This window comes from Natator depressus, chromosome 10 (assembly GCF_965152275.1).
Source record: "Natator depressus isolate rNatDep1 chromosome 10, rNatDep2.hap1, whole genome shotgun sequence".
Taxonomy (NCBI): domain Eukaryota; kingdom Metazoa; phylum Chordata; order Testudines; family Cheloniidae; genus Natator; species Natator depressus.
The window spans coordinates 77207179-77232686 of NC_134243.1; the positions used below are offsets into that span (position 1 = coordinate 77207179).

The 25508-nt window shown below is 45.1% G+C and overlaps 1 protein-coding gene across 1 annotated transcript in view; it reads right to left on the reverse strand.

The window, feature by feature from the left end:
* The window catches only part of IGDCC3 (immunoglobulin superfamily DCC subclass member 3), a 179951-nt gene that overhangs the window by 12995 nt on the left and 141448 nt on the right, over nucleotides 1-25508 (reverse strand). The window contains exons 8-9 of the mRNA XM_074966574.1: nucleotides 8625-8872; nucleotides 8010-8174 (exon numbers count right to left, since the gene is read on the reverse strand). Of these exons, the coding sequence (XP_074822675.1) occupies nucleotides 8010-8174; nucleotides 8625-8872 (413 nt within the window). The remainder of the gene's footprint in view (nucleotides 1-8009; nucleotides 8175-8624; nucleotides 8873-25508) is intronic.

Below are 25508 nucleotides of genomic sequence, written 5' to 3' on the forward strand. Positions count from 1 at the left end.
ACAAAACTGTGGGGTGGTCTGGGGTCCCCTCTTTGAGGCCAGCCATTTGGACTCAGCCTAGGGGGTGGAACTCCAGGCCCTACCCTAAAATGGAAAATAGCCTTGTAAACGGAATCCCTAGAGGAGGTGGAGGTGATGGATCCCACCCGTTGAAGCGTGGCCCTTATTTATTGGTCTCATGTCCTCACATGGCCAGCATCTGCCCATGGTGACATCTCAAAGAGGTTCATTTCACCATGTGACATTCTAGCAATGGTATTTTGTCCCTGTTATAACATATGGGACCAGGAGTTAGAGACCAGGAGTTAGTTAGATTTAGACTCACACTCGCTTACCAAAATGTATCTTACACATCACCTCTGAATTTGGAACACCGAATTGAATGGCGCATAAAGGAGTCTACGCTGGTTTAACTAACATGGGCAGCCAGAAGGCAGCCGTGCAGCTCACAGGAGGACATAAGAAGGTGCACTACATTATGCTTCTCTCCCCATACCCATTCGACGTGACAATGGGGATAAAACGTGCCATTCCATGAGATGACAATATCATTCTGGAGATAAAAACTGACTTTCATAAGAATCATGAAGGAGGCGCTTGCACAGCATAAATCCAGTGAATGGATCTACGGCTACACCATGACTGTGCTGCACAATACTATTCAATTCAGGCAACCGTCCTGGAGTCAATCCCTAAGCTAGGGCTGGGCTATACATGGGCGCATGCAATGTTCTCTCAGCTAGGGAGAAAGAACGCAGCACTTTTGTGTGATGAGCTCAGCATTTGGTAGCCCCAGGAATTGAAAATTTGAGCATATCCTTAAGTAAACAGATCTCACATGGCAGCACAGGGTGCTTGGCCTTGTGCCACCTGAACAAAGCTGAAATGACAGGGAGGGGAGGGGGGGGCACTGCCTGGACGTCTCTAAATTGCCCTACAACGCTCAAGGACTATGTGGTGCAGAAATCACCTTCGAGACTAAGAAACCTTGGTCAGGCACAGGATGTATTGAAAGAGCTTAACAGCTAAGGACACTAGGGTACAGAATTTCAGCCTCATTGCGGCTTAGGGTTACCAGATAGCAACTATGAAAAAACGGGACGGGGGTGGGGGATAACAGGCACCTATATAAGAAAAAATCCCCCAAAATGGGACTGTCCCTTTAAAAACAGGACATCTGGTCATCCTATTGCAGCTGCTTTGCACGGACTCAGCCGTGGTCTGGCCACTGGAGCATCTACCTTGCATAGAGGGCTCCACTAGTAATGCAGGGTGGCCACAGTTGCTTCTACGTCTCTCCCCTCCCCCAGGACCAAGGGGGCACGTCCAGTGCAACCCTGCACTCTGGAAATACTTGGCTACTGGAATGGCTCTGAGGACCACTGACAACAAGTGTACAAATAGCACAGCCCTAAGCTATGTTAGGCTCAGCTCGGCCACTGCCCGGTATCTGGCCTGAGAATATGAACTCTGAAAGCTGAGGAAGCTCGGGGAGGTCTGTCATTTAGACCATTATAGGCATAAGGGCCAGCTGCAAAGTCTGGATCTGGATTTCGATCCCGATTTCTCTAAAGTTTAGGGAATGTAGGATTTGGCATTTCGTGATAAACGTTTTTATCCACAGTGCTTGTCATGCTGCTGCCCACGCCTTTTATAAAAAGGGCCTGATCATTTTCGCTGGCACGAAGTGCACAGAGGTGCATCCATAGAGTCTTTTCATTTACTCAGGTGTATGCAATTTTGATGTAATTCTCAAGTTCCTGGAATTTTGCCACAGCAGCCTTCAGCTGGGCAAAGTCCGTGAGCCTCTGAATATTGTAATATTACAGTACACGGGTTCTCTCTCGCCATCTCTCAAGGTTCTTACACAGCATTTACAGTGCATGCCTCACCGGGGTGTGCACAAAAACTGCCTTTTCTGATCTGTTCGTTGAGGCATGTGTCTTTCTACTGAGACTCTGTATGCTGAAGAGACAGAGACACAACGAAATCAGCTGCCATGTATCAACAGAAGAGCAGTGGGCACACTCGGGGGGGGGGGCAACGTTTACCCCTCTGGACTCCAACGTTGAGCATGCAACTGATTGCACCACAGACGTAGGCATCTGCCAAATCTGTGCATACAAGCAGCCATGTTTAGATTCCAGTGGGTGCCCAACAATCCAATCTGCACACAAACATGCAGGATCCGTGCAAAAATGAGTGTGCATTGGTTGTGCATGCAGAAGTGGGTATATGCTCAATGGTAGGCTGGCTGAAAATCTGCACTTTGTTAGATCCTCATTACCTGAATCATAAATGAAAATGTGGTAATGGGGGGAGAAATACCTTTATTATCCATTGGACAAAGAAACATTAACATTGGCCACCCCAATTTGTGAAGAGTTGGTTTTATTTTACGATATAAGAGCCTTACATTTAATAAAAACCACAAGAACTTCTCTCCTTCAAAACTTGAAATATATAGTATTCATTTAAACTTGGAATATATAGTATTCATTTAAACTTGGAATATATAGTATTCATTTTATGTATGCACTTGTAGAATGCATGTGCTCTTTATAATTTCATTACACAAATAAGTGTATACAGCATGGCAGTATAGAGGTATGTGTATATATATACACATGTGTACACACACAATTATATGTGTTTCACAGAAGTATATATAACAGGTAAAATATATCTAATATATGTAAGGAGTCTCCCAAATTTACTAAGGGATGGAATACTTGTTTTCCTCTTCAGTGCTGTTTGGAGTTTTCCCCAGGTCATTTCAACTTTCTTCTTGGCATCCTCTTTAGCCGAAGATGACTAAAGGAACAGTCTTCATCCTAGAGAAATGTCAAAAAGTCCTGGAGAAAACCCTAAAAAGCATTAAAAGACAAGAATAGGAGTGCGTGCTGCTTACACGCTGTTATGATGCACATATAGTTTGAGATTTTAAAAGTCACATTGTTTGGGTCTAAGGCATGCACCTGTTTCTCCCCATCTGTAATATGTCACATCTTTATCTCACTACCGGAAGGCTGAGCAGCAATCCCAACTATTGGAACAGATTCTGATCTCATCTACACTCGCATAAATTCAGAGTGAATACACTGAAATCAATGGAGTTGTTCTGAATTTACAACAGTGTGTCTCAGAGTAGGGCCGAGCCTATTCTGTTCTTTCTAGGCTTGTGTTGTGTCATCTTTCCAATTCATATTATACTGAAGTACCTACAGTATCTAACCCATCTCTTCCCCCTCTGCCTGTCAATCATTCCCTCCAGTGACTGGATTGAGATGGTACCTCACAATACAACTAACAGCTTCTGTGCTGGCTCTTTCAGTTCCGGTGCAATTTAAATTTTCATTAAAAAAAAAAAACAGGATTCTAGCCTATGAAGAAAACCTTCCGAAGATGGCCCAATGCATTGCTGTCTTCCTGCACCTGCCTGTAGACTGCCTGGGACAATGGGCCCAACCAATCCTCATCTCACTTATGCTAGTGCATATTTGGAGTAACTCCACCAAAATAAGTGGAGTCACGCAGATGTAAAACTGGCTTACGGGAGCTCAGGACTGGACTGAAGAGCTCTAAGAGTCTTGTTATCAGACCCCTCTCTCCATTGCATGATCGTTTGTCCACTTCTCAACACATTATTGAATATGGTGTTACTACTATGCCTAGAGCTTTACATCAGGTCCCTGCCCTGAAGAGCTTAGAATTCAAACAAGAGAGACATGACAAGAAATGAGAACCAGGTGTGGTGTAGACAGGGCGGAAGCATGAACAACGGAAAACAGAGAGGAAGATTTCTCTAATGCCAGATATTTACCAAGGATGCAGATCATTTATTTGGTTTCCCTCCTTGGTATTTTCTTCTTCTTCTTTTTCATTTTTTAATATGACCAGGTGCAAAGAAAGAAGCGGAAAGCATCAGAGTTGAGAGTAGTGATAGAAAATATGAGAGGAGTTTGGAGGAACGGTTTGAAGGAGGCAACTATATGTGGCTTGTTGCTATTTGCCAGCATTTGTGTGTTAGACGTGCATTTACGGGCATCGAAATCTGAAATAAGTCCAAGTCAGTGCCCAGCAGCCACATCCCCAGTCTCAGGCCAGCCACTAGAACGCCTGTCATGGGATCTTTTCTTGTCTACAAATTAAGGGCCAAATCCAACTCATCTTACTCCCAGAAAGCTCAGGCTGGCTTCTTCAGGGGCCTAACCCATAACCTCCCGGTGAAGCAAAGCTCACTTCTGCACTGCAAGTAGTGTCTCTCTGTTTGGTGTTCAGGCAAACTGTCTCAGCACATTTTGCATCAAGAAGCAGAGAGCCCCATACTCTTATGTAGCCTTGTTCTTAAGGAACTGAATTTCTTCACCATATTATACCCTGGAAAAATCTCTACCAGATAATAATTCTGTATTGTGCTGACATTCACCTTGTGACTAGGAACTGCAATGGCCACATCTATACAGAAGTTATTGGGATACGTTTTGCCCTGATGCACTGGACCCTACAGTTTGCAATGGGGTTGTATGCAGTGTAAGCCAGGGCAAAATTCATCTTGTTATTTTGTTTAAGATATAAAGCTTGGCAAGCTGCGGCTTTGTGAGGAACAGGCAACAGACATGCCAAAACAGAGGATTCTGAGCACATCTAATACGTCTCCTAGTGGCAGAGACACTAAGTATCACTGTTCCTCTGTCCCTGAGTCAGGATGACAGAGCCATCCCGGGGGAAACTTGACAGCATCAGATAAGACATTGCACATGGAATATTGTATGGAGGGGAAACAACATATTTTTCCTGTCACAGTAATTTTAGTCAGTTTTAATAGACAAACACACTCATTTCTTCTGCAGATACTTACAGTCCTGTACAGCATAGGTCCTCTCCCGTCAATAAGATTTCACCAAAACAGCCACCTAAGCACTCATATGAACATGTTCCATTGTACATAAACTTGGCATCAGTCTTATTTTCAGTGAACATCCAAGTCTAGTGCTCTACGTTTTTATGGAACTGGGATGCCACAGATTCTGTTCTTGCAGCTCCTTTCAGCCTGCTAGATAGAATATTTTATCCTTGAACAGAAAACAGCTGGGTGTGGCAGACAGGAGCTCCACAATGCCAATTTTCCACTGGTGTAAAGTCCAGTAAAGACCCTATGTCAGTGCGGAAACTTAAAGCAGCAGCAGCTCTAGGTGGTGTTAAAACCAGGTCTGATTCTCAGTCAGGGAGACGTAACTGGCTGTCCTGAGAGGGCTCTGGGAAGCAGAGTGGAAAGTAGAGCAGGCCTCAGCTGTCCTAGAATTTGGAGACTGCAAAGGTGGCTTAAAGCCACCTCTGCCCCACCCCTCTGTTTCTCCACCAAGCGCAGGAACAGAGCAACTCAGAATCTGGCGTTTGAAAGGTACGTCTACACTACCCTCAGTAAAAAAACCGCAGCATGGCCATGAGTCAGCTGACTCAGGCGCCGAGATTCGTTGCCACGCGTTTTTTATCGCAGTGTAGACATACCCTAAGTCTCTCCTTGTCGTCATGCCTCCCCAAAACACAAACCAAACCTGGTGTCACTGAACTTAAAATAAGTCACAAAAACATTTCTGTCTTAGGAGAGTCTTTTAGAACAACATTTTACTGATGAACTAGATGACAAGAGCCCCTTTAAACAGCAGCAATCAGGGAAAAAAAGAAGTGAATTAAGCTCAGTGGAGGGAGAATGGGGTATTTAGCAAGGCTTATTTGTCCATTACAAATTGCAGCTTAGTGGTTAATCTTTGTTACATGGGGCGATGTTGTTTTTAAAGACATTAGGGCTGTACAAGGATGCCTTCAAGCTTCAAAGAGCCTGGAAATTTATTACCCTGATACAAAATACGTAAACGTGCATGTGCTGATTTAAGGGAATAATGTCAAAAAGCCCTACCCAGCCTGCCCCAACCTTGTCCAAAAAACACCAAGTTTTATGAGGCATGCGTGGCTGCTGGCTACTGCTACTGAACTCAGAGCTTTGGGTCAAGGATTTTAAAGTTTACATCCCCCTCTCTCTACGTTGAAAGGAAAGCCAAGCTAAAAGGATGACTGGTTTACTTCAGAATGCTGAGTGAATAACCTTGAAGGGTAACTACCCAGCCCGTTCCATTGCAAGGATTTATTAGCCCTTTTACTTAAATACTATAGCAAATGTTCACATCCACTGAAAGCCGAGTTGAGATCTGATTCACCAGCTTGAAGTCAATGGCCCTATTTCAACTATATCTGAAATAGGCCCTTTCTCCTCATATCATTGATATTTCAATTTCAAATTCATTATCAGAGTGCTTTCTTGAGGGAAAACACACCCCTCCTATGCATTTGTCTCTCAGCAAAAGAAGAGGCCGTTGAGATAAACCATGGGCATCCGCTGCCTGAAATGCTCAGAGATCTGCCCCTTCAGAAAACACTACACCCTCCTGCACACGGCCAGTGACTGAAAGCTATCGCATCTCACGACCGTGGCCTATTAAACAGGGTTGGGTGATTTCTGTCCAGTTTCCTGTGGACAAGTGTCTCCCATCACAAAGAGCACTTGCACACTGGGGACACTAACTGGCAACCTCCACAGAGAGGCCAAGGTACGAATAGGCCCCAGAGGTCGAACTGAAAGATGAGGTCGCTCCAGGTCAGGGCTTTGTGGCTGGGAGGGAAGCTTCTTGTTCGGTGGGAAAAGCAAGGATTCACTCTGCTGGGCTGTTAATCAGCTGCCCTCAGGAGAACCACAGTCATCCAAAGAAAGTACACATACCGGGTTCTTCAGGAATGGCTGCAGACACCAGACCTTGTGCTCACATTACTACAGTATTTTGGCTCCTGGGGAACACGGAGACCTTTGTTTCATGCGTAGGGGTTTAGGCCCAGAGACTCAATGGGAGTTCAGCACCTGAATACCTTGGAGGACCTGGACTTTAGTCTTTGTTTAAAACAAGTGGTTTAAGGTCACAACGCAGCGTTGGCCTGATCCTGAGACGGGCTGGCATTCAACTCCCATTGGCTTCAATGGGGCATCCAGAGCCTGAGAGTGCTTCTCTCATGTAGCTGGCTGCCAGCGTAGGGCTACCCTTGCCACAACCTTTTCCCCGGCCTCTCCCCCTGAGCCAGGAACCAGGAAGTGAGTGGCACAGGAGCAGCTCCAATCGCTCTATATCACCTGTGGATCCCCTCTATGCAGGTGTGCTGGTTTTATTCTACCTCATCTTCCCCCTCAAAGCAGCTACCCCAGCTCACACAGCTGAAAATCTGGTCCAATGACTCCAAACTGAGACCCAGAGCACCACCTGGCGAACAGCCTTTACTTCCCTCATCGCTAGGGCCTGATCCTGCAAGACCTGCACATAGAATTTGGGGTGGGGGTGGGGCGGAAATCTAGGCATGAGGCAGCATGAAGTCAGGCCCCACTGAGGTGATCAAAAGAACTCCCTCGTTTTCCAGAGAAGGGACCCCGGGGAAGGAGAAATGGGAACAAAAGGGCCGTGTGAGGAAGCCACTGGCATTGCACAGCACAAAACACTGCAGAGGTCTCTGTAGTGTATTTAGATGGGGAGAGAAAATCCACAAACATACCCCACTTGCTGCAAAAGACTCTCCTTTGGTACATTATAAACAATAAAGAGCCTTTCACCTGCAACCAGGCACATGACCAACACAGGAACGGCTACATTTAAAAAAAAAAAAAAGAACCCTCAACAACTTCCAATTACACAATGTTAGGCTGTGTAGCGTCGGAGATCAGACAGCGCGTGAGCTGCTTTTGACTTGCCAGTCCAATACTGCCAGGATAAGGAACTCCATTAGCTCCTTGTCATAAGACGACAGCTGAATTCTATGTAACATCCTACGGCACAATACAGAGCAGGGAAAAGGGGGAACAATAAGAAGACATGATCTAAAATATTCAAGTACATTTATCAGCTCGATAAATGGCGTTGCCATCCGCAGGTTTCCCAGCATCAGATCTCTCAAGCTTTAGGTCTCCTTACCTTCTCCCAGCGTGCTCACCACCATGACTTCAGAGGCTTTGCTGGCACCCCGGGAGGTATAAGCCTTTATATAGAAGCTATAACTGGTCGAGGGCTCTAAATCCGTCACTAGCTGCTGGAAGGTGTTTTTGCTAACAGCCTCCTGGTATTCCATCTCCACGGGGTCTGAAATGCACAAGAAAGGGAAAGCAGAGAGACATTAGCTTTGCCTAAGAGGGACTGATCGGACAGACAAATGCTGCAGCAACAGTTTACTAAGTCGTAGTTTTGCATCAAAACAAGGAACTGCATTTGCCTGGGCCTGATTCTGCTCACCATGGGAGTTGGACTGGGCCCATATAGCTTCACTTTCCCTTCCCTCTCAGAGGAAATACCAGCACTCGGTTCCTTATATTTAACTATTAGGCTATATGGAAGGTTTGGTATAACTTTTCTCATATTCTGCTTACTCTTATCTCCTATTCACTGACCTGCATACAAAGACTAATCCTCAGGGAGATGCAGATGACAGGGATGAGATAACCTGATCATCTCTCTATCTAGTCATTTACATGCCCCTCATCACCATAATATTCAAGTACCTAGGAGAAGGAGCATCAGGTTTTTGTCCCATACCTGCAGCTTTCCTTATGTGCAGCACGTAACCGATGATCTCCTTGGTGTTCTGCAGAGGTTCGCTCCAGGATACCTGGACGGTGGTTGCGGAGACGGTCTCAGCTTTCACATTCTGCGGGGGACCAGGCAACCCATCTGCCCACAGCACCGTCAGGCGCGCGCTGGCTTGGGTGGAGCCGGCACTGTTCTCAGCGATGCACTGGTAGATAGCTTCATCCTCCTGACTGATCCCGTAGATTGTGAGTGTGCTAAAAATACAGGCCGACAAAACAAAACAAGCTGTTCTGAGCAGAGCGCTTTCCTAGAAATATCTGGCCCCTTCAAAATCCCACCTGCCCGCCACAGCGAGGTCCATCCGGCCGGGTCTGAAAAGATGTCACAAACAGCTGAGGCTGACTGTGGGACCGTTGAAATAAATCCCATTTGGCATTGCTTGCTGAGCCAAACAGGAGCTATAAATAGGCTCCCAATCCTGCATCTGCAAGTTGATGATTCCATGAAAAGGAAAAGCCCAGGGAGGAGGAAGAGGAAAAGGAGAAGACATTATCCTGATTTTGTAACCAGGCGGCATATCTGTGTCTTGAATTAAAGAGATTGTGGTCGCCTATAATTAAAGTTAGAAGGGAAGAGGCACACCCCGAGGGGCTGCTGCCCCTGGGCTGTGGAGAAAGAATGAGACACTAACAATGTAGGTCACAGTTACAGGATGGGCAACTGTGTCCTACACTGAGCCGTGACTGTGAGAATGACTTAGTGGTCATGGAACATGGGTTCCCAGTGCAATGCTGTGGGGCAGAGCGGGAGAATGCAATCCTCGGCTGTATAAACAGGCAAGTATCAAGGAAGGGTAGGGAGGTGGCATTCTCAAATCTGATTCATGTTCATCTTCTTGCTTAGAACCTGCTTTTTCTCAGTGGAATCTTAGTCTGCCCTGGCCCCCCAAGCTCAGCTGAGTTGCTTTCAGCACAATTCTTTACACCTGAGATATTTGCCAGTCATTTGCTATTTCAGCCTAGAGATGAGAATGGTGCTTCATGATCACAAATGGTCATGAGGGAGGGAAGCAATCCGAGTTCAGCAGAGTGAGTATGCAAGACAGCACAGGGAAAGTGTCAATTCTGAGCCCTACTTTCAGTAAGATTTTAGTCCCACTAAAGAGCCTGATTCTGCAAGAAGGTAAGAGCCTCTAGACAGGTGCTGAGCTCAGCTGGTGCCAACTTCAGCTGTTAAAGGTGCTTGGTGCCTTGCAGAGTTGGGCCCTGCACCTGCTTGGTCCCTGTGTCTATTCACATGATGTTAACTTGGCTAGGAAGGATTATCGAAATAGCTACCAACAATGAGCTGGCAAAGGCAAAGCCCGTGAAATTTAAGCCAAGTCTAATCAACCCCAGTCAGAAAGCCCTCTGGTGATGCTGTAATTGTATTATAGCACATTATAGCAGTCTTAGGGTAACACTAGGATTAGCCCACTTATCCTGCGGGGCTGTAGCTTCATCCTTTGCCTTTGTGTGCTGAAAAGCCTGATCATTTCAAACCGAAATCCAAAGCCTGCGAGCCTGTTCTCCGGTTTTCACAAAACCTCCGTGTGCATTTCTGACGCTGGTGTTTGAAAGCACCGATTTCATACCGCAATCACGGGAACTGCTCTTCAAACATACTGCAGGGATAGGGGTGGGGGGGGCTGCTTCTTGGTTTAGGGGCTTTCAGTCACAACCATTTCAGCAGGGGGAAAAAACCCGGTCGTGCTCCAAATCTCTAAAATGCTGGTGGCTCTGTTCATTGATGCTAGTGCCCCAATCCTGCCAGCGTGACAGGATGGTTGTTCGTTGGATAGGTGGTAATAAGAAGAATTAGATTCCATTTACACCTCAGGTAGTTGAAGTGAATTGTTGCTTCAAGAACTGCACGGTTTTATGACAAGGGCCATTTATAACTGAGACAATTTCATATCCAATGGGGTGGAACAGCTGCCCAGATTCAGACAAACAGAGCCAGCAACTATCAATTTCAGAAAGAAAAAAAGAAAAGAAAAGAGGACACACTTGTTACTAGCAACCTGCCTATTTTGCTATTTACTGTTCAAAACAGCATTTTAGTAACTTTCAGCTCTCAAAGGGAGGCAGACAATGCATGCTCTGGTCTTTTAAGCTCTTACATATTTCCTCAAAAATCAAGTTTGGAACAAAAAAAAGAGATTAAAAGTAAATATCCAATACATCAGCCTTCAAAGACCCTGGGTCACTGTACTCTTACAATGTTCTTTCTGCTACCTAATAGGAACTGGCAGGCAGCCTCTGAAGCTCGAATAAACTGGAGTTGTTTCTAACAACCTTGATGCAGTAGCTCAAGAAGGTGCCAAACAAAATATATTTATAACTGCGTTAGCCCAGTTACTATTGTGTAAAAAAGAGGGAAGTTGATGCTTTTTTCAGCCTGCTGTGAAGATGTAAATTCCTGCTAAGCTCAGCTTGAGAATATGTTGCATGGGAGCAAATACTGGAACACTTATTTTAAAAAATAAGAGACGGAACTAGTACAAATCACTGCTGTAAATTGTGGTTGAATTGTAATTTCTGCTGTAAATTGAAGTGTTTTGGACCACAGCTAGAATACTAAAATACTTATATATAAGGTTACCTTCCATTAGCCTTAAATGGAGTTACTTGAACTCATCAATGAGAGAACACAGCCCTGTGTGTGTGGAGGAATGTAAGTAGAGTTAAAGGGAATATCCATCCACTTAGAAATCTCACTGACTGGCCCCCACTTTATCAATCGGTCACACTAGCCACTGTAAATACTGACCACCAGAGGCTCGTAATAGAGCCAAACCTCTCTGAACAGCATCCACAAATTATCTTCATGGCTAATGTCAGTCACTAACATGGAGATCTGAGTTCAAGTGCAAAAGGAATTGACTAGGGGCCCGGGGAGTGAGTCAGGCACTCGGTCCCCGGTGGGTGAATGACTCCAGCAAACTCCTCTGGCCAGCTAAAAAAGTACAGAAGGGATCTGGAAGAGTGTCCCATCCCAGCCTCCTCTCTGTGGGGGAGGAAGGTTCCCACAGCATGGGGCCTTGACTAGGAAGGCGTGAAAGGGAGAAGAACATGTTTATGAAATCATTTCAATATGGTGGGAGAGGTAGAGTGTATGGCATCTTCACACCATTTCTATCTCACATTCAAGGGCAAATTCTAAACCATTGATGTAACTTACATAAGTCTCTGATGAAGATGAGCCCTAACCAAATGCACAGATCCAGCCACCCGCTCTGGGAAAGCTCAGACATGGTGCTAAACCCAGTGCCTGAGCCCCATCCCTAGCTGATGTTGGGAAGTTACCGGTACATTTACATCAGCCAGGACTGGACAATGTTGGAAATATTTTTACTAACCCTTGAACTGGCATTTTAACTTACCATGTTCTATTGGATGTTTCTCATCACCTGACAAAATCCTGCTGGGTGTATATTTTCACACAGGACATTTTTCATTCATTATTGTACGTAAACTCTGCTTACCACTGTATCACATGATATAGTTATACATTGTGGTGGCCACATACCTGTTGCACTGTATTTATGCTTATTTGCCTGGTTGTTCTCATGATGATTTCCTGAGTTCTGTTCAGTACATTTGACAGGTTTTGAATGGTTTTGCGTTGGCTCACTTGTAACTTAGCAGTAACTTTCATTGGATCATAATGTCTCAGGGTTTCAGTGACATTTGTACAGTATATGTCAAAGTCAGCATGCAATAAATGATTCCTCAAGCAGAAACAAACACACACACACATACACAGACCCTTTGGTATGTAAGAAATGCTCCAAATCTAACCAAATCCACATTTACTACCAGATCATGGCATTAAAAAAAAAACATTTTATTACATGAGGGTGAACGTTAGAGATAAAGAAACATTGTGGATGAGTCTGGTCTCAGTTACGCTGGTGAAAATCTGGAGTAACTCTGCTGAAGTCAATGAAATTACATGACTTTAAGTGAGGTCAGAATCAGGCGCATTGTTTATGTCAGTGAAAAACCGTAAGTAGAAAAGGTAAATTACAAATAACCCAACATTGTCTGATTGTATATCATAATGAATGATTCTTTTAATTGTAACAAAATATTGGTCTTCCTGTATTAAAATTAATTATTGCTGTTGATTTAACATTCATATTTCTGCCCTGCAAATCATCAGGACTGGCGCACATGAGCAAATGTTTAACAGCCATCTATTTATGTCCTAGGCCTTTGTTTCCTTGGAAACATTGTAAATGGAATACGAAATAGGACGGTTTCAGCTGATATGGTGATTTCAGTGAATCAAACTGTAAACTCCCTTCATAGCCATAGGCTCAATATAGCTGATTAAATGAAAAAGGAAAGGGGGGAAAGAAGGCCCAACTTGTAGCTCAACTGTGTCAACAAGAGATGATTTCCACAAGGACAGATGGTGCAAAGGCGGGATTATGCAATTCAAAAGCTGTATTTGCAGCTTTGCATAAAACAGAAGATGTGAGAAAGGAGCACGAATGCTGCTTCCGTCTGCAGCATCAATATTGGGATTATTCTTATGAATTCGCTGGGCATCTGTGTACCTAGGAACAGCCTTATTCAGGCTGGCTCTGAAGCAGAGGGGAGCGCGGAACCTCCCGATTGCAGACAAAGCGACACAGAAACAATGGGAAGCATTTAGCTTCCACTGACTTATAGCTGGGTTTAATATACATTTTAAATGTAGGAAGAGAGACAGTGGAGGGCAGTGGGAAGTCAGGGTTGGGGAGGGAGCAGTGCCCGGGCTCTGTTCACACCTCACTGTCCTTTTGTTTCATTCTTGGGCTGGCTGCTCAGATCGATGGAGCAGACTCTATAGCCTTCTTTTTTCATATGGCCACTTGCAAAACAGCACTCAAGGTCAACGTCCAAGTCTGACGTCCACTCTGTGGCTTCCAGTGACATGGAATGAATCAAAGCTGCCCCCCCAGAGAAGGCTCTTACAGGGCAGTGGTTCACTAGATCAGTGGTTCTCAAACGAGGGCCACCGCTTCCTGGAACAGCAAACTGCGGCCAGTGGGAGCAGCAATCGGCCGAACCTGTGGACACAGCAGGTAAACAAACTGGCCCGGCCCACCAGGGACTTTCCCTGAACAAGCGGTGGCCCTAGTTTGAGAACCACTGCTCTAGATGGTCCGTGGTTTGGATGTCTTCCCTGAGAGTTTCCTGTAGTGGGGAGCCTTTGAAAACATTAGGAACTGGCCCCTATTTAACCAGACCTGTACCTCGTGCCCTGCTCTCCGATATGTGTACAGCCTTCTGAAAACAAAAACCCAACTCTCTGTTGCAACGTGCTGAGGAAATCGCATGACACCAGAGGGGAAGATGCTGATCTAATCCCAGGGTCTGCAATCAGCCAGTTTCTAATTTATGCCTTGGCACCAGATGGCATGTGAAAGAGCCTCCAACTGATATCTAATTCACCAATCCCAGCAGTATCTAGGTGTCAGATACCTAAACGAGTCACATCAACACTGTCAGCAAAAGAGGTCAAAACTCCCCACCTCTCCCTCGACTCCTCTGCTGCCCTGAGTGGACCCACACTCGGGGGTTGTCTTCCAAAAGAATGTGATTTGGTCTTTCTGCAGCTGCATTATTGGGGGAGGGAGGGTTTGAGCATCATAACCTAGAAATGGTAGGGCTTGGTGATCTTGCTGATCTCTGGTGGTGGGAGATTCCACAGCCTCGGATGCACACTCTACCAAGAATGCAGTGCCCCCAAAAAGTCAGATGAACCTCAAGCCAAGATCATAGTTACAACCCTTAATACGAGGGCCTATTCTGCCTAAGGGATCAGAGCACTGCATCCAATTCAAGTCCCGTCTGTGGCCGCCTGTCGTAATGCTAAACAGGCTGTGTAGATTAGAGCAGGCGGCTTATTGTTCTTTACCGGTGAAATACTTTACTGCCGAAGTCAAATGCTGGTGGTCTCGAATGTGTCACAGAAGAACAGCAATATAATAAAAGCTGAGCAACAGCAGTTCTCAAAGTGGAATCTGAAGAGTACAGCAATACAAATCACAGTTGAATTTGAAATTAAAAACATTTGTTTCTTTTATCGTTAGCGCTGGTGAAAAGTGCGGGGCTGAGGTCTGCCTCTAGCCACAGACAGGTACAGCTCGAGCTGTGCCAGGCTTGCCCAAGAATGGTCTGCCAACACTCCTCAGTGCTGGCTTGGAGGGGTTATTTGATTTACCTCAGTGTTCATGAACTGTCTCTCTCTACGTTTTTTACAACATACCCATCTCTCTAGTACCTAGATGCAGCACACAGGAATAAGAATCACAACACATCTGAATCACATCATGGATCCTGTTCATCATGGCTGGATTTAGGTACTCTTCCCTGGAGGTGTTTTCCGTATTTACTTGTTCTTTGACTCCTGTCATTGCAGGAAGGCTTTTGCATAAGAAGGTGGCCTTTGCACAGCCACAGAGCAGGACTTGGGATCATCTCCAGCAGAGAGACCCACAGCACTCTCTGCCTGCACCCCTACCACCGCCTACCAAAAGTCTCAACCCAGGCACGAACAGCATCAACATTCTTGGTAAGTGCAGCTGTCCTGTAAGTCATGAATGGAAAGAAACTCTCTGAGGTAGCCAAGAACTTGCCCATGAAGGACCTTAAAGAATAGGACCAGCGCCTTGAATTTGACCCAGATCTCCCTTCCCCCAATGGAAAACAGCCTACTCTCCAGCCAGCGTCATGTTGTCAGTCAAGATGAAATTATATTATCTTCATTAAAACTGGATCTGCCTCTGGCTGTTTCAATATTAGAAAGAGGCTTGTCTCAACACGTCTGCTGGCAGATTATTTTAGCGGAATGCTAGCAGAGTAAAAGGGCAGGAAACACAATTGCTGTGAGATAGCCGCTGTATACCTGACCCTTTCTCTTGTATTTTCAGAGAGCATTTCAGAGGGCAAAGTGTGAGGTGATTAGCTGCCATTTTAAACCAAACTGTGTTATCCAGATGCTAGAACTTCCAGTCCAAGAGATCCCTAGGGATGCTAAGTGATCAGGATCTGGGTCGGCATACCCTGTGATATTTCACAGGCACCATATGCCTTACCAATAGGACCCTGATATCACTGTGTTCTGCCATATGAAATAACTAAACTTCCTAACTGAGTTGTAGCTTGTGAGATTTTACACCAGCAGCTAACATTCCTGGAGCAGATTGTCATGTCTGAAGAAATAAGATTCTGCGCACACTGAAAACAGCATGCAGCTAAAACCTCTGTCTTAGAGACTTTTTAAAACTTTTCTTTCCTGGAGGTTTATAAGTGCGAGTTTGTGAGTGGTAGATGATTAGGGTCAAAGAGAGCCATTAAATATGATCGACAGAGGCCACAGATGTTGTGTTACTTTGAACTAGGTCACAGAGAGTGGGTCGATACAATTATTACATTTTCAGCAACACCTAAAAACTTTAATGAGGTGTAGAAATTGAGGGCAGAGAAGCAGGCAGAGTGCTTATCCTAGGAAAAAACGCTGGACTTCCATAAGGTACAATTATATAAGGAACTAGTAACCTCAAAATAAGGTTCGCTCTCTCTCACACGCACACACACTCACATAGAAAAAAAAACAACACAACCTGACCTGCAGATATCACAAATGGACTGTCAAGACCCTGTATATCCTCGGTGGAAGCACCTACCATAAGTGCTGGAACTAGGGGTGCTGGGGGTACAGCAGCACCCCCTGGCTTGAAGTGGTTTCCATCATACACAGGGTTCACAATTTGGTTCAATGGCTCTCAGCACCCCCACTATACAAATTGTTCCAGCGCCCTGCCTACACCATGGTAATCTCTATCATGCCTAATTTCTAAGGGGGTTATTAGCAGCAAGTCAAATGATAATTCGTCAAATATGAGGCTCTGCTCCTTGAAGAGGCCACTGGTAAGCTCCAGTTTGCCTCTTAAATATTTATGGGACCAATTCTGCCTGCTTTTGCCCATTGTGAATCCCCATCAAAATCAGTGAGGCTGCAGCAGGTGTCATTTGGGGCAGAATCTGGTCCTGTTTCCCAAAGGTTTGTTGTTGTTTTTTTATTAAGAAGCTTAAACAAAAGCAAAATGTCTAGTTGCTATGTGACATTCCCCTCCCCTTCACACAGCAGCAGAGTGGTTCTGGCTCGAAATGCCTGAAATATGCAAGTGCCCTTTATTTCTCCCTGTGAACAGAAAATCTGTCACGTCGGGACATCTGCTCTTTGAAAACTTTTCCGCTCCTGCCAGACTGATGGCAACATTAACGCATCAGACGATATGAGATGCCAGAACGCTTTCTGCTGGCCACTAAAGATGCTCAGTGAGCTGAGAGCTCAATCAAATTTTTGCACAATGCACTGACAGGCATTGATAAAAGTGGGGAGCTGCGTTGTTGTCAATTCACACCATGCTGATCTGAAGTGGGGGTGGAGAGGAACAGGAGGCCTCAGCCATTCAAAAGCAGCATATTCACAAGCTGTCTCTTGGTTCACAGGCAATCAAGATGACTGATCTCACTCGGGTCAGAGGTCTAGGCCAGTGACCAGAGCTCAGCTTTCCAAAGTGAAGGAAACCTCTTCACTGCTTCAGTGGCACAAAGAAAAAGAGGGGCCTACTTGGAAAGGTATCAGCATGTGCACACATACAAAAAGAGGTTCGCTCCTGATCAGGAGAAAATGCGATGTAACTAACGCAGAGATTAGACTGACTAGTTGTGGGAGCCTTTTCAGTTTTGCTGGTGGCAGGAATGTACCAGTCGGCATTCAGATGCATGGCAATCGCCCATTCAAAAAGTTTCCGACCACATGCTATGGCCAGCATGACTGTATTTGTGATGGTCTGTCTTGGAGACGACTGTACAGATGAATAACTGTCTCTAAGCCACTTGCCAGCATGGTTAGAAAGAAGCTTTTGCCTGGAGTGATGCGTGGTGACGTTGTTCCAAAGGTGTCCCACATTTGGAAGCTAGACAAATTCAGACCGGAAATAAGGTGCCCATTTTTAAGAGTGAGGGTAATTAATGAAAGAACTGGGGACGAGGCGAATTCGCCATCACTTGAAATCGTTACCTCAGAGTTGGATGTCTTTCTAAACAATGTGCTCTAGCTCAACCAGACACGATGGACTTCATGCAGGAACCACTAGGTGAAAGACTTTGGCCTGTGTTGTGCAGGAAGTCAAACTAGATAACCAGAATGGTCTCTTCTGGCTTTAAGCTCTATGGATTTATATTTAGTAGAACACGATGTAACCCTCTTTCTGGCTGGCCAGGATCTGGTTTAAATCCTGCAACTGGAGCCTGGCTCAGACCTACCACAATTTCTCCAAAACTCCTGGAAGAGGAGTTTTGGAGAAATAAGTAAGATGGAGTAAGATGGAGGACAAAAGTGGTGCCCAGATAGCACAGGGATCAATGCATTAAAAATGGGCAGGTAGAGAGGCTCTATACCTAGATAGAGAGGCTCCATATCTAGCTGTCCTGTGCTCATCAACGGGGTATCTGAATGTCTTACCGATATAGGTTCAGATTCTGCCTGACCGCCATATGGGGTGAGGGAGCATGGAAATTCCCCGTTCCCAGGTTGCCCACATAAGAGTTAGGCAGAATTCCAGTTTATTTCAAGTGAAAACAGGGACTGCTCCTCCCTACTCCTTAGGGGGTGCACAACACGCCGAGGGGACAGGGCTTCAGCTCCACCATATCCTAGCCCCAAGGCAGCAGAACTGGTTGGCCACGGAGGAGACAGCAAGCTGCATCCCACATACTCCAGAAGCCACAGTCAAGGCCTTAAAAAGTGATATAGTTTCAATCCATGCCCATTTCATTATTATTATGATTTTTTATTTGTATTATGATGGACCAGGACCCCGTTGTGTTAGGTGCTATACAAACAGAACAAAGAGACAGTCCCTGCCCCAAAGGGCCTGCAGTATAAGATGAGAAACAACAGATGGATGCATGGGACTACAAGGAACCAATGAGACAATCCAGGTCAGCAGGACTGGCAGTGGTCTCAGCACACCAGCAGTCTAACCTTCACTTTGAATGTATTTTCTCTCACAAGCATACACACAGTTGCATGTGCATGTAAAGTACTCACAAGTATGTAACGTGCACACACTCATGGTACACAAACTGCCCTTTGGGTTCTCTAGGATTTTACTGTTGTGGATATAGATATAAATAATAATAATAATAATTACAAGTGTCCAAGCTGCAGGTTCAGATCTAAATCCCAACCCAAATCCAAACTTCCCAGAGCTCAAGGGCTCTTGGATCATTGGTTTCAGTTGGTCCCTCTTAAAGAGAAGGGCCTGAACTGCAAAATTTGGGTAGGGATCGGAGCTTTCCCAATGTCTGAAGGAGTTTCACTTTGAGCCAGTGTTGCAATTAAGATCCATCTCTAACAATACTTGGCACTAATCTCAAAGCAATTTACAGAGGTGAGTAGCACGATTATCTTCATTTTACAGATAGGGAACGTGTGTCACAGAGAGTTTAAATGACTTGTCCAAAGTCAGTGTCAGAGCTGGGAACAGAACTCAGCAGCCAGGTTCACTGCTGATGTCAGAAGGTACAATTCCATTCACTTCTGTGGTCTTGTGTCTTCTTATGCCAGCAGAGAAGCTGACAACACAGTGGCTTCTTGATTCCTGGTTCCCTGCTCTAAACAGCAGACAATGGCCAATGACGGGTTTTTCTTGATTACATAGTTTGATGGCAGCAGGTTTTATACAAACAAGAGGAAGCACTTTTTCACACACCGCACAGCTAGCCCTGTGGAACTCATTGCCATGGGATGTTGTGATGACCAAAAGTATAACTGGATTAAAAAAAGAAGTGGAAAAGCTCATGGAGGATAAGTCCATCAATGGCTATTAGCCAAGATAGTCAGGGACGCAACTCCATGCCGGGGAAACCCTAAACCTGTGACTTCCAGAAGGTGGGTTCCGTACATTCTCCCGAACCTCTGGTACAGGTAACTGTTGGAGACGGGACACTGGGCAAGATGGACCATGGTCTGACCCAGAACAGTACGGCAGTTCTTATGTCTGTTTGGGTGTGTGTTGGGGGCTGATATAAAAGGAGGAACGGGAGAACACGCAGAGCTGTACAAGGGACCCCTCTACAAATGTATTGTTTTCCATACATAATCAACACAAGAGTGAGTTATAACACTGAATCAGCAAGTTATTAATACGCCAGCTAGATGGAACGGACCACTGAGAAAAATCACAGCAGCAGCAAAATAATCATCGAGACACATGAGATGGGAAAGACCAAGGTCCATCAATGTCAGCTGCCCTGTAATTGCTGCAAATCCATCTTGTGGGATATGACCGCCTGACCCTAATGCATGATCCCTGCTCATGGCAGAGGAGCCTGAGTTATGATGATGCCCCACTGCTGGCTTTGTGCTCTGTTCGAGGGATTCTACGTCCCTTGCTGCAGAGGCAATTGGGTTGCAGAGCAGGTTTTACATATTCCTTCAAAACAAAATCAAACCCATAAATGATCTTTAAGTGAGGAGCAGCCGCTTAACATCTAGACCCTCCCTCCACCTTCTTGTTCTTCCTTATTTTTCATGCTTCTGCGAACTAACAGACTTTAGCATGCAGCTCCCTCGACCTGTGATCAGTGAAGTTCTCCAACTGCCCTCAAGACTTGAAACACAGGGGCCTGATTGTTCCCCAAATGTACGCACACAGTTCAGTCATGTCAGCAGGATCTTGCTGGACCATGAACCCCTCTTTGTTTTCATAACAAGCCACTGAACTATTTCACTCCCCTGCAAGGGGCAGTTATTCTACTTAGCTATAGCAATAGGTAGCTTGCTTGCATTTGACATCCAAAAGCTGACAATGCAGCGTATACAATAGCAGGTGGATGGGGACTGACATCTATTAGAATGAAATCTGGTGGATGCACTGGAATTCAGCACCAAGAGAAGGAACAAAACTTTCTCTACATGTATTTACAATGTATTATTTTCTCCGATCAGGGTTTAACACACACCACTCATGTAGTAAGTCATTCAAGGGATATTGACAACAGGAGCTCAACACATAAAGGTAACAGAGTTTAAAGGGGGACACTTCATAAGCTAAGGTCACTGTGAAAGCAAAAGCCACCTGAGCCCTGGGTTGTACTGATGCCCTTTTTCAGTGGAATAATTGAAATCCCTTAATTACCATTTTGTAAATAAAATCTTCTTGAAAAATCAATGTTTAGAGCCTGCCTTCTCTGCAGATGTTGGCCTTTGTTACTTGCTGTTATGGCAATGTAGCCTAGCTACATAAACCCCGGAATGTGATTTATTTCTAGCCTGAAAATGACCCCCTGGAACCTACTGAACACTTATTGGGTCAAATGATGAAACGCAATAAACCTTTCATAGTGGCAATTTTGTTATTATTTCATGCCTCATCCTCTCCTGGTATATTTCAATCTACCAACCTCAAATGCATGATTTTGAAAAGTACGCGAGCTTACCTCTACCGTCCAAAAGAACCACCCGTTCGCCATGGCAGCGATACTTTTTCTTGCAGATTGCATTGACTACAAGTGTCGGAATTTGTCAGCAACGCATTATACTTCCCCTTCCACCTTTGGGGAAACCATTCCAGCCTGTGGGTTTGGAACTATTTAAGGAGCAGTCGCACTTTTGTTGTTGTAAACTGCACAATTATGTACTGTTGATCACGATCAATTGAAATAATTCTGGTTTCAGAGTAGCAGCCGTGTTAGTCTGTATTCGCAAAAAGAAAAGGAGGACTTGTGGCACCTTAGAGACTAACAAATTTACTTGAGCATAAGCTTTCGTGAGCTACAGCTCACTTCATCGGATGCTGTAGCTCACGAAAGCTTATGCTCAAATAAATTTGTTAGTCTCTAAGGTGCCACAAGCCCTCCTTTTCTTTTTTTGAAATAATTCTGTAGGTGAATGATCTGTACTCTCAGATCAGGGCAGAGTGGGACAGATCCTCAGCTAGTGCAAAGGGGCATATCTCCACTGAAGTCAATGAAGCTGCACCGATATATGCCAGCTGAGGATCTGGCACTATGTATGCAGATTCCGCTCTACCTGTTCTGTATCCCGTACTGGAATCTGCACATGCAGGGTGAGCAAATCAGAGCTGCAATCTACTGTGCGGCTCCAAGAGCAGAATTGAGCCCTTTGTTTGTCAGATGAAACAAATTCCAGTGAGCTGGTCAAATATACAATCATTCCAACAAACATGGGCTCCATGCTCTGAGAAAGGGATCACATAGCAAGAGTCTTACTTCTTAGGGAAAGTGATTTTTATTCACAGCTTTTGACGGAAAATCCCACAATTCCCTAGGCCTGGGCCTTTATGCATTTTTCATTAACAATTATCCGTGATCCAGAACTGCCTCTGATTTTTGCTAAACATTGATCAGATATTTTGTTCCCACACAGCTGGCATTTTCAAAACAGAACCACCTCCTTTGGAGAGGGCATCGCATTGGACAATCTTAAATGTACTAAGAGCTCTTCAGAGCATAAAATAATTAGAATTCACATTTTACAGATGGGGGAATGGAAAGGGTATTTCTTGGACTTAGCTTGCAAAGGTCATTTGACTATGTAAAAAGACTATATAAATTGCTTGGCAAGTGAATCAGTGTGTCCATAGCCCCATACCATGCACGAAGATCACTAAAATAACTGGCTCAGTAAGGCACAGGTCCGAGGGATATAATGAGTCACAATCTGCTGAGGTTTCAGTCATAAAGAGCGGTCATTTCCACCAACCCCACGGGATAGAATTTTTCATCAATCCAAAACCCAGCTACAAATTCGGTGTTTCTCCAACATCCTGAACTCTGATATCACGGGTTGAAAATGAGGCTCGAACAATTTTCAAGAAGAGAGTCAAATTCTCTTGTTGGGAAAATTGTTGACGGTCTTATCCTGGGCACCAATTACATATTTTAAAGTCACATGTCCCCTAATAGTTCTTCCTTCTCTTCCAATTATTTTAGCCACCACCTGGTACCTAAGGACACATGCATACATCCCTCCAAAAGGACTCAGGCCTCATCCTGGGATCCTCCATAAGGCAGAGTTTAGTCCAGTTATTCCATCTGGACAATTCTGTATGACCAAGCTCTATCTCCTGCCATCAATTCTTACTCAAAATTCTGATTGATTTCAATAGGATTTTGGCGTGGGAAGCCGTAAGAGGAAATGGCCCCAAAGTCAAAGGTGTGTCCTTCTGTACCAGGAAAAAAACCCTCAAACACCTTTGAAGCAGCCTTTCTTTGTTTTACATTCAGACCACAAAACAATGTGGCCCTGAACTCCTATTTACTCCTGTCTTAGGAGATCAATCTGGGCTGGGACTGGCACATGTCAGGAAGAGCTCCAGGCTGGTTTTCCCTTGTTTGGTTGGGAAGCGGGGTGGGGTGGGGTGGGTGGGAACGGAGGGAGAGAAATGGGAGGGAGAAGAGAGAATACAATAAGCCTAAAACTGATTCCCTTTTTCCCCTGAAGGATCAAATGGGCAGAGAAATACCCTCAAGAGGAGATAGGGTCTGAACACCCGCCTCTTTCCCCAGCCTATAATTTGAATAATCAGATATAATTATCAGGAAAGTTCAGTAATTCCAGTATATCAGGCAATATTTTTAAAGCATGATCTCAGGAAAGCGAGTCAAAGCCAATGTAAATACAATGCTTCTTAACTGAAGTACTTTATCCTCTGTGCTAGCCTTCTGGCTGCTGCCTTCTGTGGTTAACTAACAAAAGAGGTTCAGAAGTTTCTCTGGCCTGTGGTTTGCTTTCCTTGTGCAGAAGCAGCCCATACGGGGCATGACGCAGGGTGATCGAGACTTCCAGAGGCTAACAGGCCTCTTCTCAACTGCATGAGGCCCTTTGCAAAGTCTTCAGAATAGAACTTCCTATAGATGGCTTCTACCTGACTGGAATACAGGACGGGTCACTAAAGAACGCCAGCCTCCCTTTCTGGCACTGATCTGGGGCCTGCCTCTGTCCCACTGGAGTGAACAGAAGTTTTGCAATTGACCTCAATGGGAGCAAGATTAGGTCTTTAAATGACTCTCCATGGGAAGTTGTAAGAATCCAAAAAGGAGAAGGGAAATAAGGGGGGGGAATATTTCCTTCAACAAATGTCTACCGCAGACAATACTACTTTGTACCTTTATACAGCAGCTCCTTCTGCCTGAGGATGTCAGAGCATTTCACACACATTAATTAATTATAACACCCTGGTGAAATATTATCATCCCTATTCTAGAGAAGGGGAAACCGAGGCACAGCATTCAAATGACTTGCCACATTATCTGTACATTTCTAGTGCACAACCTGGGTGCACACAGTAATCATGTGGAATGGCTGGGCCTAGATCTTTGATCTCTTGACTCCTTCTTCTGCACTTCACCCACAAGACAAGGAAAATCCAGCATGGTTACCCCCCAGCATTCAAGGACCATGAATCCCCTTCCCCCCCCACCCCATCATGAGATTTTAAAAACAAGAAATTTGGGGTTATTTTATTTGCTATTGTTTTTTAAGTCTTTGTGGTCCACATTTTCCAGCTTTTCTTCACAAGCCCCTAGGGCTAGAAACACACTTCTTAAAAACCAGAGGCAAGATGTTCATGTAATCACATGACTCCGGGAGCTGGGTGGTCTCTCTTACTGCCCTCCCAGGGTGGGTACAGGATCCTAGGCTAGTCTATGCCTGCATCTTCTTTTTGCCCTGAGACACTGTCTTAAGGAAGCTATAAGTGCTTTGTGACCTTGGACACACACAGCTCTGCTCTTTTGGGATTACATGCCTCATTTCCACATGCAGCCTAAACCTTCCCTGCTGTGTTCAGCTGAGTTCCTGACAGATCTGAACACGGCTCCTCTAAAGGGTACCTCAGGGGCCTGAGTGGGGGCAATCTACTGAACATGTGCAAAATACACAGGGCAGCTGGTAGCCACAAGGAAGCAGGAGGAATGGTTTAACAGGCGGGGTTGATACTGCGGCCAGGGACTTCACACCAGGCATTCTACCTTACCAGGGTTGGCTTGGATTCGAACCACTCGTGGAAGGATACACCTCTGAGAGGGCTGTCAGGAAATGTCTAGGATGGGGAAGCAGGCAGAGCAGAGACCAGAGGCTCTCACACCCAGCCCCATTCCAGTTCTTCCTATTGCATGCTGGGGACTGGGCCATGCATTCTTTATTTTCTAGGCTCCGTATTGTCGGGGGGCACAGATCAATTATTGCACAAAGTGAACTAAACCCAACCGTGTGGAAAGAACAATGCAACAGCTACCCTCTCGAAGAGTCTCTGTTTACTCTGTCTCATGCTCTTAGAATGACTGTGTAACAGTCACCCAAGCAGCGTGTGTAAGTCCCACTTCTATCTGTCTGGGCATTTATCCTGCAATCATCATTATGGCATCTCAGAAATCCAGTACGATGAGTACCAGGGAATCACTCGTGCAATTAATGACTGCCAGTGAATTACTCTGGATTTATTTACATGCATGAACACGATCAGCATCTTTCCTCTGCATGGCCTGGATCCTAAAGCCAATTCTCATGGACAAATCCCACCGAACCAGTTTTATGAGTTTTCTCTTTGACTGTAATATGGACAACGTGTGCTGTGTTGGTAGTTATGCAAGTGAACCAATCAGGGAGCAGCAATAATACCAGACCTATGTAACTAGCCAACACAGTCAGAAGTGCAAGGCCCTTACGCACGAGAGGAGCTCCCAGGAAACATCTGCAAAACCACCTGATTGTCTTCCTTAAGATTCCTCTGCCTTTGTGTCTACAAGATCTTCA